Source organism: Theropithecus gelada, chromosome 7b (genome assembly GCF_003255815.1).
Source record: "Theropithecus gelada isolate Dixy chromosome 7b, Tgel_1.0, whole genome shotgun sequence".
Taxonomy (NCBI): Eukaryota; Metazoa; Chordata; class Mammalia; order Primates; family Cercopithecidae; genus Theropithecus; species Theropithecus gelada.
In genome coordinates this window covers 92912708-92926801 of record NC_037675.1, presented here as the reverse complement: position 1 = coordinate 92926801, position 14094 = coordinate 92912708, and the positions used below count along the sequence as shown (strand labels likewise).

The 14094-nt window shown below is 45.0% G+C and overlaps 1 protein-coding gene across 3 annotated transcripts in view; it reads left to right on the top strand.

Moving 5' to 3' along the window:
* Positions 1-965: 965 nt before the first annotated feature.
* Positions 966-14094, top strand: part of PPP4R3A (protein phosphatase 4 regulatory subunit 3A) — a 51957-nt gene continuing 38828 nt past the window's right edge. For 2 of the 3 annotated variants that reach the window (XM_025392417.1, XM_025392415.1), the window contains exon 1: positions 966-1936. In XM_025392417.1, coding sequence (XP_025248202.1) covers positions 1795-1936 — 142 coding nt within the window. In that variant the 5' untranslated portion in view covers positions 966-1794. The remainder of the gene's footprint in view (positions 1937-14094) is intronic. The other variant, XM_025392414.1, reaches the window with a different exon arrangement.

Genomic DNA, 14094 nt, shown 5'->3' with positions numbered 1-14094 from the left:
GGTTAATAAGGAACGTATGTCTTTAATAATTTGATTACTGAAATAACATTTTGAAAATACCGCACTGAAACGTTAACACTAATTTCATCAGTTTCTTCGTGCTTTTTGTGGCTACCGCAAAGTTTAAAGTTATGTGTGTGGCTCGCATTATATTCCTAGCGGACAAGCTCGACCTACCAGGCCTAGCAAATGGTAAAAGCCACCAAAATAGTGGCATATGAGCTGCATGATAGGAAACAGAATGTTATTCCTCTGTGAAGATTAGCAATACTTGACATCAAGTAGCTCTTCAAAGCACAGGACCACCTAATGCTGAGAATTACTCCTCCCGATTTTGCAGTGTCGCATTTGTTTTTGTAAGCGCCTTAAGTTCCTTTTCCGACAAGGCTCGCAGACAGTTCTGATGGGGATGAAGGAATGGAGCACTTGGGGCTTGCCTAGGCTGTAAGGTGAAGTTTTAGAATTGTCACTTCGGACTCGGTCCCACGCCCAGAAAACGCAAACAGTCCTAAGTTTCCACACTGGCCATGCCAGTCCGCGACCCATGGCGGCTCCCAAGGCTGCGCCAACCTAGCCGCCCACACCCGCGACCTTCCCCGGAAGCATTTCCATTTCATTCCTTCAAGTCCGCAAGGGGCCGGGTGGGTCCCGAGCGCCCGACTCAGCCGCAAAGGCGGCCCCGGGAAAACGCTCTCGGAAGCGGGTAAGGGCCCGGGCCCACGCCGCCCGGCGTCCGCAGGCCAGGGACAGGGGAAGGAACAAGAGAAGGCGGCGGCAGGCGGACCCGAGGCCGAGACGCCGGGGCCCGCTCGCAGAGGCCGCAGACGGATCCACGCCCCTCGCGCATCCTGGAGCGGGGCTGATGACGAACACAGAGCGCGACGGACGCACACACCGCCCCGCGCTCGCACGACGGTGCGTGCAGGGAGGCGCGAGGGAGCCTCGGGCTGTCACCGGCGCAGTCAGCGTCCCGCCTCCTCCGCTCCCTGCGCTCCCGCCACCTCGGCAACTCCGCGCCCGCCTCCCGCCTCCGTCGGAAGCCTCCGCCGCAGTAAGGCTCCCGGTCTCGCTGCTGTCTCTTTAAATGGTGGGGCTCCGAGCCGCCCCTGCAGCTGCTCCCTGGGTGGCCCCGCGCGCCGCTTTTGAGGGGCGAACCAAGATGGCGGCGGTTTTGGCTGTGTGAGGAAGACGGAAGAGGCGGCGGCGGAGGGAAACCGACTTCCACTAGCCCGGGGCGGTCGGGCGGCCGGGGGCCTTCAGAGTCTCCCGGGCAGTGGTAGCATTTGCAGAAGGATCAGGCGCCTGTCGGCTTCTGACGTTTGAAGCAGGGAGCGGAAGGGAGCCACTGGCCGCGGTGGCAGGGCCAGGTATAAGGAAGGAAAATATGGCGGCGGCGGCAGCGGCCTGAGGAGGCGGCGGCGGCGCGGGAAGCTGCTTCGCGGAGATCATGGCGGAGGCGGGAGCAGGGCAGTGACGGGAGCCCCGAGTTCCTAGCGCTGCGGGGCGGGAGGCTACGAAGCGCTGCGCGGCCCCCTCGGGGCTGCCGGGCGCCGGGCTCGCCGGGCCTGGACAATAGCGCCGGGGAGCCGGAGGCGAGGAAAGGCGGCGGCCCAGAACTCGGTCCCGGGAGCGGGCCATGCAGGCGGCGGCGCGGCCCCGCGGCGCCCAGCGGCGGCAGTGAGGCCGGGGAGCCCTCCGCTCGCGGGCGCCCTCACGCCTCGCCCCTCGCCTCTCCAGGACCCCTTTCCTGGGCGTCTACTGGCGGGGCCCCCGCCCCGGTTCCCGGGCGGCACGATGACCGACACCCGGCGGCGGGTGAAGGTGTACACGCTCAACGAGGACCGGCAGTGGGACGACCGGGGCACCGGGCATGTGTCGTCTGGCTACGTGGAGCGGCTGAAGGGCATGTCCCTGCTTGTCAGGGCTGAGAGCGACGGTAAGTGAAGCCCCTCGTGGCGGGACCTTCGCAGCCCCCACGGCCCTGGGCCGCCTCCCTGGTTCTTGCGGGGCATGGCGCTCGCTCCACGAGAACGGAGGGACGGCTGGGGACGGCGGCCACCCCGGGGGAGGGCGGGCCTCAGGTACCCCAGTCCTGCGGGAGCTCCCCGGAGAGCGCCTGAAATGTTTCCTTTCTCTGGGTGCCTGGTGGCATTTTGGGTACGAAGAGAGCCAAGCGTGTTGAGCTGTGCCCCCCTGGAGTGTGGAGAGGTCGAGGACCTGAGATGGGGAGTCCGGAGTGTACTGTTCTTTTGCACTAGAGTGACCTTGAGAAAGACACTGATTAATCCGATCTTCTGCCTTAGTTCACCCATCTGTAAAGCAGGCATGAAACTTTGCTTGGAGCTAAGAAAGTTCTTGGACCTTTCATACTTTGAAGAACATTTTGCTGTGATTTCTTTCTTTTTCTTTTTAAACGTCTTTTTGCTACATGTTTCTGATCCCGTTGGAGGTTGGCAACACTGGATCTGGCAACTCTACACTAAGAGAAAACGCTTTACCTTGAGATGATAGAGATTTTTGTTCACCAGTGTTGGTTGTCTTTTTTATAGTAATGCAGAATTTTGTGTGTAGCTCGCTATATAAACATTTTGCAAGTTTGGAATAATTTTATATGAGCTTTTTTTTTTTGATTGCTTAAATGGGTGTTCATAATTTCGTTAACAGGTGCAGAGAAGTTGGCAGATAATTTTTAAAACCTTTCGGATCTTCCCTAGTGTTTATGCTTCACACATTTTGAAACAACCCTCAAGGTTCAAAGACTAAGTTGTTTGAAAATAAGTGTTTCCCTTTTTTTCTTTTTTCCACATCTTCTGAGTGTTTCATATTTTAAAAGACTTATTCTCTCCAGGGATTGCCAGTGTTTTTGGAGATATACAGTGAATTTCACTTAAAATATTAAAGTGGGGTAAAACTGTTGTCAAATTGTTACTTCCAAACGTGAAAGTAAGTTCTCTTCCACCTCTTTTGGTACATTGGTTTATATTTTACAGTTGCTAACGAGGTCAGTTTATTATGATTGTAGTGATTCTGTGTCTGAATTATTACAGACTAATTTCCAGGAATTTTCTTCAGTTGGACTCTACCCAGAATTCCAATTCCATGAAAAACCAACAAGACTAGCCCTTCTGTAGTTGAAGACTTTGGGAACATTGATGTTCTATTTAAATTGAAAGTGGTAATCTGGAGTATATTGCCCACAGGTTATAAGGTTACCCAAAATGACTTAAATCTGGAGAGAAATTATTTCCTTTTGGGGGCATTTAAAATTTTTTGAATGTTGGGTGTATTTTTCTGGGCCTGAGTTATTATTGGCTACTTAAAATACAATTTGAATGTCAAGTGTTCGTGTAATTTTGTATGTGACTCACGTAATAACCTACTCTAGATCTTTCACACATTTGGCAAACTTTACATAGTATGTTAGAAGGTATGGGCTTTTAGTAGATTTATCTGTAGGTTTCTTCTTAATTTTTTACTTTCAAAAAAATAAAAATAAAGACAGGATTTTGTCCTATTGCCAAGGCTGATCTGGAACGCCTGACCTCACGCAATCCACCCGCCTAGTCCTCCCGGAGTGTTAGGACTACGGGCGTGAGCCACCATCCCAGCTGAAAGCATGTGTAGATTTGAGATCAATTCTTTGAACTCCATGTTAAAAATAATACATATAACCTTCACATCATGGGTTTAATTTGATTCATTATACAAAAAATCCTTTAAGATATTTTTAAGCATAAAAGGTTAATGTCATACTATCAGAAATATGCTCTTCTGCATAATTCTATGTTAATATAATTGTATGTTAATATAAGAAACTTTTTTCTGTGTGTGTATATATAATATAATACATAGTACATGTAGCATATGGTACATATATAGTATATATTATGTAGTACATATAGCGTATGGTATTTATATAGTATATATAATATGTAGTACATACAGTATGTAGTACATATATAGTATATATAATATATACATATACATATATATATATTTTTTGAGATGGAGTTTCGCTCTTGTCGCCCAGGCTGGAGTGTAATGGCATGATCTCGGCTCACTGCAACCTCCACTTCCTGGGTTCAGGCAATTCTCCTACCTTAGCCTCCTTAGCATCTGGGACTACAGGCATGTGCCACTATGCCTGGCTAATTTTTTTGTATTTTTAGTAGAGATGGGGTTTCACTGTTTTGGCCAGTCTGATCTCGAACTCCTTACCTCGGGTGATCTGCCCACCTCGGCCTCCCAAAGTGCTAGGATTACAGGCGTCAGCCACTGCGCCCAACCTCCATTTATATTTTTACCGTTTTGGAAATAGCCACAAATCTCTCTTCCTCCATTTCGCAGGTTGGAGGTTAAATGACTAAAACAAAATGACTTTAGTCTTTTATCTAGCAGGGAGATAGCTTAACTCAATTACTGATGTGCCTTGTAAGTTTAGGCTGTAAGGAAAACTGAATCCAAAAAGGCTGGGTGCGGTGGCTCACGCCTACAATCCCAGCACTTTGGGAGGCCGAGGCAGACAGATTTCGTGGGCTCGGGAGTTCGAGACCAGCCTGGGCAACATGACAAAACCCCATCTCTACAAAATGTACAAACGTTAGCTTGTGCGGTGGCAGGGTCCTGTAATCCTAGCTGCTCTGGAGGCTGATGTGAGAGGATCACTTGAGCCCAGGAGGTGGAGGCTGCAGTGAGTTATGATCATGCCCCTGCACTGGGTGACAGAGGGAGACCCTGTCATACACACACACGCACACACACACGCACCCTGGACTTAGAAAAAATTCCAGGATACTTGTGAGATATTGTCAGTAATTAGTTTGATGATTAACATTTCTTCCGACAACTAAGTAGGGATAATAAGTCAAAATTTACTGAGTACCTTCTGTGTGCCAAACTCTAAGCAATTTACTTACATTGGCTTACATAATTCTCACAACAGTGCTCTGATTTAGTTAGTGCTGTTAGCCCTATTAAACCCCCATGTTACTGTCTACTTGCATTTGCTGCTCTATTAGCCTGAAGTTGTATTTTAAAGAAAATGAAAATAACTTTCAACCTAAAGATATTTTCGGCTGGGCACGGTGGCTTATGCCTGTAATCTCAGCACTTAGGGAGGCCGAGGCGGGCAGATCACAAGGTCAGGAGATCGAGACCATCCTGGCTAATACAGTGAAACCCCATCTCTACTAAAAACATACAAAAAATTAGCCAGGTGTGGTGGTGGGCGCCCGTAGTCCCAGCTGCTCAGGAGGCTGAGGCAGGAAAGTGACATGAACCCAGGAGGCGGAGCTTGCAGTGAACTGAGATCAGCGCCATTGCACTCCAGCCTGAGCGACAGAGCGAGACTGATTCTCAAAAAAAAATCTCAATTGTAGTTTATCTACAAGCTTTTCATGAATGTTTTTGTGTTGACTGCTAGTTGGGGTCAGCCATTACTGTGTGCTTGCTCCATTCTCCATCATAGGATGATTGATATTTTCTTTTTATTGTCATGAGCAAAGTGGAAAGTATTTCTGATTTTCCATAAACTGAGTCATTTGTCCAATAGAAACTTAAAATTATTGCGCTTTTCCGTATTTGGGCTAGACCTAGTCATGGTTGTGTTGAAGTTTTTTTTTTCTAAATTACTTGTAGCTTTTCCCCAAAAAAATCTGTTGATTTTCAGATTATTTCTTTAAAACAAAACAAATACTTGATTCTTAACACTTTTGCAATATTTTATGTTCTATAAAATTAAGTTTTTGTGATGTGTTAATCATCTACCTTAGAAATAGGCTGTCAGCTAATTTGGTGAGAAACTGGTCAGTGCTAGAGATAGGGTGATGGGGCTTTTGCATATCTGTGAAATAAATGATGAATTTTTTTTGTTTGTTTTTGTTTTTTTAACAGAATCTCTGTCGCCCTGGCTGGAGTGCAGTGGCATGATCTCGGCTCATTGCAACCTCCACCTTCCAGGTTCAAGGGATTCTCATGCTTCAAGCCTCAAGCCTGGGATTACAGGCATCCGCCATCCTGCATGGCTAATTTTTGTGTTTTTAGTAGAGGCGGGGTTTCACCGTGTTGGCCAGGCTGGTCTCGAACTCCTGACCTCAGATGATTCACCCTCCTCAGCCTCCCAAAGTGCTGGGATTACAGGTGTGAGCCACCATACCTGGCCTCATTTCTTTTTTTAGTAAGTTCTCTCAGAAAGGATGACAACATGTCCAAAGTCATTCATCTATTAAGATGGTATGAGTTGGGATTCAAATTCAGGCAATTCGTTTTAAACTGTAAACACTACTTAGTAATGACAAAGTGTTTGGGAATTTTATAATGTATATAGTTGTAGCATGGTTATAGAAAGGCTGGGTAGTTTTAAAATTTTCTCATTATTGGGTCTATCTTTGTGGAAGGGGAAGCTACGATAATGCTATCTCAACTGTAGGCTCAGTTCCTGTTAGGGGAGCTTATATGCTCATCTAAAAATCACAGAAGGGAATTTATAAATGGAAGTACTTGTGGTCTTCATATTACAGAGCAGATCTGTCTGGGTAAGTACTGTATGCCCTTCCCTTCCAAAACTGAGTAAACTTGGCACTCAGCCTAACTTGCTTTAGAGGAAAAGGGATGTCCCACTGAGCTTCTGGGCCCATTTCTTGGATTGCGTCCTCATCCAGCAGGTAATTTTGCCTCATCCTGCTGGCAAAATTGGTTGGAAGAACACATCCCTTTTGTTTTTTGTTTTTTCGGTTTTTTTTTTTTTTTTTGAGACAGTTTCGCTCTTGTCACGCAGGCTGGAGTGCAATGGCACAATCTCGGCTCACTGCCACCTCCGCCTCCCAGGTTCAAGTGATTCTCCTGCCTCAGCCTTACGAATAGCTGGAATTACAGGTGCCTGCCACCACGCCTGGTGAATTTTTGTGTTTTTAGTAGAGATAGGGTTTCACCATGTTGGCCAGGCTGATCTCGAACTCCTCCTGATCTCAGGTGAGCCACCACACCCTGCCCCTTTTTTTTTTTTTTTTTTTAATTTTTATTTTTAAGAGCTCTGTTGCCCATGCTGTCGTGCAGTGGCAGGATCATAGCTCACTGTAACCTCAAACTCCTGGGCTCAGTTGATCTTCCTGCCTAGCTGGGATTATAGGTGCCCACCACTGCGCCTGGGTAATTTAAAAAAAAAATTTTTTTTTTTGGAAGGGGGTGGGTCTTTGTCGCCCAGGATGGTGTTGAACTCTTGGGCTCAGGCGTGAGGCACTGTGCCCGGCCCCATTTTTGAATTTTTTGAGAGGTTCTCACTGTGTTGCCCAGAATGGTCTCGAACTCCAGGTCTGAAGTGATCCTTCCCACCTGGCTGCCTAAAGTACTAGGATTACCGCACACCTAGCCCGTGCTTTTCTTTTTTTTTTTTTTTGAGACGGAGTCTCACTGTGTCTCCCAGGCTGGAGTGCAGTGGCGTGATCTCGGCTCACTGCAAGCTCTGCCTCCCGGGTTCACGCCATTCTCCCGCCTCAGCCTCCCAAGTAGCTGGGACTACAGGCGCCCGCCACCGTGCCCGGCTAATTTTTTGTATTTTTAGTAGAGACGGGGTTTCACCATGTTAGCCAGGATAGTCTCGATCTCCTGACCTCGTGATCCACCCGCCTCGGCCTCCCAAAGTGCTGGGATTACAGGCTTGAGCCACCGCGCCTGGCCTGCCCGTGCTTTTCTTTAATGAAGATAGATTACCTTATTTTCTCTCAGTTTTTATGATAGCCATGTACCTGCAAAGTTCCATCTTCCATTTCAGATAATTTTGTTTTTATTTTTAATTACTTCAGTGTATGCTGTGTCGACTTGAAGTAAGGATAGTAATTTCATACCTTATTTGTCCTCTCCCTTTGTGGTCAAATCATTATACTGCTTTTCTCTCTTCAACTTTTATTTTAAATTCCGGGGTACATGTGCAGGTTCGTTACATAGGTAAATGTGTGCCGTGGTGGTTTGCTGCACAGGTCAACCCATCACCTAGGTATTAAGCCCAGCATCCATTAGCTGTTCTTCCTGATACCCTCTCTCCCTCTGCCCCACTGTACTACTTTTCACCATTATGATTTTATCAATTGCCAGTTTTACAATTGATAAATGTAAGACTGGGGAACAAAGTGAGACCCCCATCTCTACAAAATAAACATTTTAAAATTAGCCAAGTGTGGTAGTAAACACCTGTAGTTCCGGCTGCTTGGGGCTGGGGCAAGAGGATTGCTTGAGCCCAGAGGTCGAGGCTACAGTGAGCTGTGACTGAGCCACTGTACTCCAGCCTGACTGATGAAGAAAGACCCTGTGTCAGGAAAAAATATATATATATGTGTGTGTGTGTGTGTGTGTGTGTGTGTATATAAATAGAGAGAGAGAGAGAGCCCGGGCACAGTGGCCCACACCTGTAATCCCAGCACTTTGGGAAGCCAAGCTGGGGGAGGATTGCTCAAGGCCAGAAGTTAGAGACCAGCCTGGGCAACATAGCAAGACCCTGTCTCCACAAAAAGTTGGAAAATTAGCCGGTCACATGGCACATACTTGTAGTCTCAGCTACTCAGGAGGCTGAAGCCAGAGAATTGCTTGAGCCCAGGAGTTTGAGGCTGCCATGAACTATGGTTGTGCTACTGCACTCCAGCTTGGGTGACAGACCCTATTTCTAAAAACAAATTTTTAAAAGAAAGAAATGTAAGGAAGTTGGGATTCCTCCACACACTGAAGAGTGTCTTTAGCCATAATCATATTTGTGCTCTTTATTATGAATTACTTGCCAAGGCATGCAGAATAGTGTGCTTACATTGAGTTTTTACCTTGAATTTTATAAAGTATTATTTACATTTCAGTCTAGTTTTATCTGTTCTCTGACTCACATCTTACAGAGTTAAACAGGTTAAATTCTCACTGATACTTAAGGCATGAAGGAAATGAGACATGGAGAAATGTTTTTGTTCAAGGCAGCACTGCTAGCGAATGGTGAAACTGGGATTCTGTGCTGTTTCTGCCTCTTGATAGAACTCCATGTTCGTTGTAGGTGGGTCTCCCTCTACCCCTACTATAATTAGAAAAGGAGGTCAGAACACATAGGGTGGAAAAGCTTTTGGGGGTGAGGGCTGTGAGAGAAATGAACAGTTAAGTCAGTAGTATAGAATCTTGTATATGCCAAGCATTCTGTATATTTACCAAGAAGAGCTCAGTTTCGGTACAAGGGGAAGTATTTAACTTTGAAAAGTGTTTGTTTAGAGACAAGGTTTTGCTCTGTCACCCAGGCTGGAGTGCAGTGCCACGATCATAGCTCACTGCAGCCTCAAACTCTTAAGACTCAAGTGATCCTCCTGCCTTAGCCTCCCAAGTAGCTGGGACTATAGGCACATGCCGTCACACACAGTTGGTTTATTTTTAAATTTTTTGAGGGGAAGTGGGATCTTACTGTGTTGCCCAGACTAGTCTTGAATTTCTGGCCTCAAGCCATCCTCCTGCCTCGCCCTCCTGAGTAGCCAGGATTATAGCTGTGAGCTACCACACCTGGCCCATTTTAGTTTTTAAATGCCATTGTGTAATGAGGCATTTAAATTATTTTCCCAAAAAATCAGGAAAAAAGGACTTGGAGCATATGCCTGTTAGAGGTTTAAAGCATACTTTAGTCTCCCACCTACATAAGATTTTGGACCCCACTGACTTTTATTTTTTTGAGGCGGGGTCTCACTCTGTTGCCCAGGCTGGAGTGCAGTGATCAGGGCTTACTGCAGTCTTGACCACCAGGCTCCAGTAAGCCTCTCACCTCAGCGTCCCGAGTAGCTGGGACCACAGGTGTACACCACCATGCCTGGCTAATTTTTTCTATTTTTGTAGAGACGGGGTCACCTTATGTTGCCCAGGCTGGCATTAACTCATTTTTGATGGTGCTTTCTCTCTACTAATGAGGCATAGTACATAAGTCCCTGCCTTAAGCTTTGAATATTGATAAGGACAATATACTCTAGAAGCTGACAAGGGTGTAGCTGTTCATTCTGAAATCCTTCAGTATTTATCCCAATCAGGGCTGTGGCAAAGAGCAAAGTTACTTAAACCAAAACACTCCCATATTACTTTCCTGCTACCTGAGTCTAATTGGTTGATAGTGAAGATAAAACCGTAAAAATTACAGGAATTGTGTATACTATCTCATTTCTTCAGTAACAGGAAGTTAAATCTTCTAAACAAGTGAATTTTCCAGATGAATAAAAACTGTTTACCAGAAGGTGTTTTTGGGTTTTTTTGTTTTTAAATTTTAGAGACAGGGTCTCGGTCTTTCACCCAGACTGGAGTGCAGTGGCGCGATCATAGCTCATTGCAACATCAATATTCTGGGTTCAAGCAGTCCTCCTGCCTCAGCTTCCCAAGTAGCTGGTACTACAGGCACATACCACCATGCCCGGCTAATTTTTGCATTTTTTGTAGAGACAGGGTTTGCCATGTTGCCCAGGCTGGTCTTGAGCTGGTCTCCAATTCTTGGCCTCAAGTAATCCACCCACCTCAGCTTTCCAAAGTGCTGGGATTACAGTAATGAGCCACCATGCCTGGCCTATCATAAGTTTTAAAAGTCAGTAATTTTTTTATGGAATGTTGACTAAATGTGTACTAGAATGTTTTTCCTAAACAGTAAATGAATATATTGGTTAACCTTTTATTCATAATGTGTTTATGGGTCATTATTAATACTCATTTTCCTGCTATACAACAGTACAGTGTTAACAGTGAAGATTGTATGATGGTGCCCTAAAAATACAAGTATTGAGCCCGGGCGCGGTGGCTCACGCCTGTAATCCCAAGCACTTTGGGAGGCTGAGGCAGGCGGATCACGAGGTCAGGAGATCGAGAACATCTTGGCCAATATGGTGAAACCCCGTCTCTACTAAAAATAGAAAAATTAGCCTGGTGTGGTGGTGCACACCTGTAGTCCCAGCTACTCTGGAGGCTGAGTCAGGAGAATCGCTTGAACCTGTGAGGCGTAGTTAGCGGTGAGCCGAGATCGTGCCACTGCACTCCAGCCTGGGTGACAAGAGCGAAACTCCGTCTCAAAAACAAAAAGTATTGAGTGCTGGTTATGTACTTTATATTGGGACAGGCACTTGAATTAAAAATTTCAGTTAATGCTCGTGGCAGCCCTGTGAGGTAGGTTTTTTTTTTTAAACTACAAATCTTGCTGTATTAACTTGCACCCAGCAAGAAATCTATAATTTTTGTGCAAAATCTTTCCTTTTAAAAATATTTGCTGAGTTCTCTCTAATGTAGACTTTGTTAGAAGGATACCTTACTCTGTACTACCAGCCATCATTATCTCTAATCCCCAGAAGTGTAGTGTTGTGGTGTGTTTTGGTGGGGGTTGGTAACACCCTACAAGAAAGGCCCTCACATTTCATTTTATAGGAAGAACCAAGATGTGAAGCAGGGAGGGACCTTTTTTTTTTTTTTTTTGAGACGGAGTCTCCCTCTGTCACACAGGCTGGAGTGCAGTGGTACGATCTCGGATCACTACAACTTCTGCCTCCCGGGTTCAAGCGATTCTCCTGCATCAGCCTCCCGAGTAGCTGGGATTACAGGCACACGCCACCATGCCCAGATAATGTTTGTATTTTTAGTAGAGATGGGGTTTCACCATGTTGGCCAGGATAGTCTTGAACTCCCAACCTCGTGATCCTCCTGCCTCGGCCTTCATTATATTTTTTCTTGCTATTGGTCAGTTTCTACCTGCACTTGTCTTGGTGATGTTCTGAGCGGCATTTCTCCTTTTGACATTGTTTTCCCATTTCCTAATTGTAAACACCTGTTATCAGTGTATTTGGGACATAAATTAATGTCAGGATACACAGATCTCATTTAAAAGTAGCGTAATATTCCACTGTACTTATTCACACGGTATCTTCTTGGTGGCACAGTGTAGCGTTCCTCGAACTTTTTTTCTCAGGATACCTTTAGACTCTTTTTTCTTTGTTTTGTTTTCATTTTTATTTTTTATTTTGTTTTTTTCAGACAGAGTCTCGCTCTGTCGCCCAGGCTGAAGTGCAGTGGTGTGGTCAGAGCTCACTGCAGCCTCAACCTACTGACCTCAAGCAAGCCTCCCACGCAACTGAAACTACAGGCCTGCACCACCATGCCTGGCAATTTTTTGTTTGTTTGGTTTTTTTTTTTTTGGAGAGATGGGGGTCTCAGCTGGAGGTGGTGGCTCATACCTGTAATCCCAGCGCTTTGGGAGGCCAAGGTGGGTGGATGAAGTCAAGAGATCGAGACCATCCTGGCCAACATGGTGAAATTCCGTCTCTACTAAAAAAAATAAAAAATAAAAAATTAGCCGGGCTTAAGTGACCCTCCCTTAGCAGACTCCCAAGTACCTGGGGTCATTGGCCTTTGCCACCACGCCCAGCTAGATCCCTTTATACTGTTAAATTTAGGATTCCCCAAATGTTCATTTGAATTGTGTTTATCAATATTTACCATATTAGAAATTGAAACAGACTTTTGGAAAAAAATCACTTAAAAATAATGTTTAATGTTTAAAATAAAAATAATGTTTAAAAAATAATGTTTTAACATAGCATGTTAACAAAATAACATTAAGGAAGAAATAACTTTTCTAAAATAAGAGTTTAATGAGAAGAGTATCTTTTTTTTTTTTTTGAGACAGAGTCTCACTGTGCGGTGGCACAATCTCGGCTCACTGCAACCTCTGCCTCCCGGGTTCAAGCAATTCTCCTGCTTCAGCCTCCCAAGTAGCTGGAATTACAGACATGGGCCACCACACCCGGCCAATTTTTGTATTTTTAGTAGAGATGGGGTTTCACCATGTTGGCCAGGCTTATCTCGAATTCCTGACCTCAAGTGATTCGCCTGCCTCAGCCTCCTGAAGTGCTGGGATTATAGGTGTGAGCCACCATGCCTGGCCTATTTTTACAAATTGCAACATCTGGCCTAATTTTTAAAAAACCAGGAAGATTCTCATCTGCTTCTGCATTGAATCTTTGGCAGTATCAGTGTAGACTCTGAGAGAATTGGTGGTGGAAAAGGCGTATAACCTTGTATCATTTTGAAAATAATTTTGACTTTGCAGGCCCCATAGTGTCCCCAAATCACATTTTGAGAACGGCTGGTATAGATTGTTTTTAGTTTGTTGCCATTACAGACTCTGCTAATGAAATCTTTATCCATATATCTTGGCACTTATCTGAGGGTGTAGGGTAATTTCCTAGAAGAAGAATGGTTGGCCCAAAGAGTAGTATGTGTTTAAAAGTTGGGTAGGTGAAGATGATTCAATTTTCAGTCTTTGTACTGCTAAGTGAGTATTTAGGACTTCTTATGTTTTTGAGAAAGTCCAAGTGCATATATCAATTAGTAGACAGGAGAATTTGTTAGGAATGATAGCTTCCACAGTGACAGATTTAATTAGAAGTACTGATGCATTCAGCTTGGCTTGAGCACTCCTGATTTTCATTTTTCTCTGTATTTCCTTTCTTATAGTTCAGGTTGGAAGTGGGGAGATCTTTCTCAAGTCTCAGTATTGGAGTTTTCTTGAATTGGAGTGTAGGATTTCCTTTCCTTGGTCTTTGTTACAATGTCTTTCTCAGATGTGTGGGAAAAGGTATCGTTCGTGTGTGTGTGTGTGTGTGTGTGTGTGTGTGTGTAAGTAAAAGATTCCTCTTGGGAAATAAGGGAATCTGTTTCATTGGAGAGAGGGTAGATGTGTTTCTCAAATGAGTTGGGGTGAATGGGGTCTGTCTTGAGTGTGCTTCAGTTACTGAGTTCCACTAGACGTAACTGTTATCAGAAACATGTGTTGTTCTTAGTTAGAACCTTCTCTACCTCCCCTTAATGTTGCTGAGATCTTCTGCTAAGGATCATCATTTCTCCCCGTCATCTCTGCTACCATGTTATTTAGTAAATCCCTCTCCTAAAGTTGAACTCTATACCCCATCCATACCCATACATTAGTAGGATAGAATTACTGTGCCTAATGCTGTAGCTATAGCAACAAAATACAAACAAACTTGTTGGGGGGAAGGATTGTGTTAATTGATATTAACACTGAACTGGATCTTTTTTTTTTTTTTTTTTTTTTTTTTTTTTTTT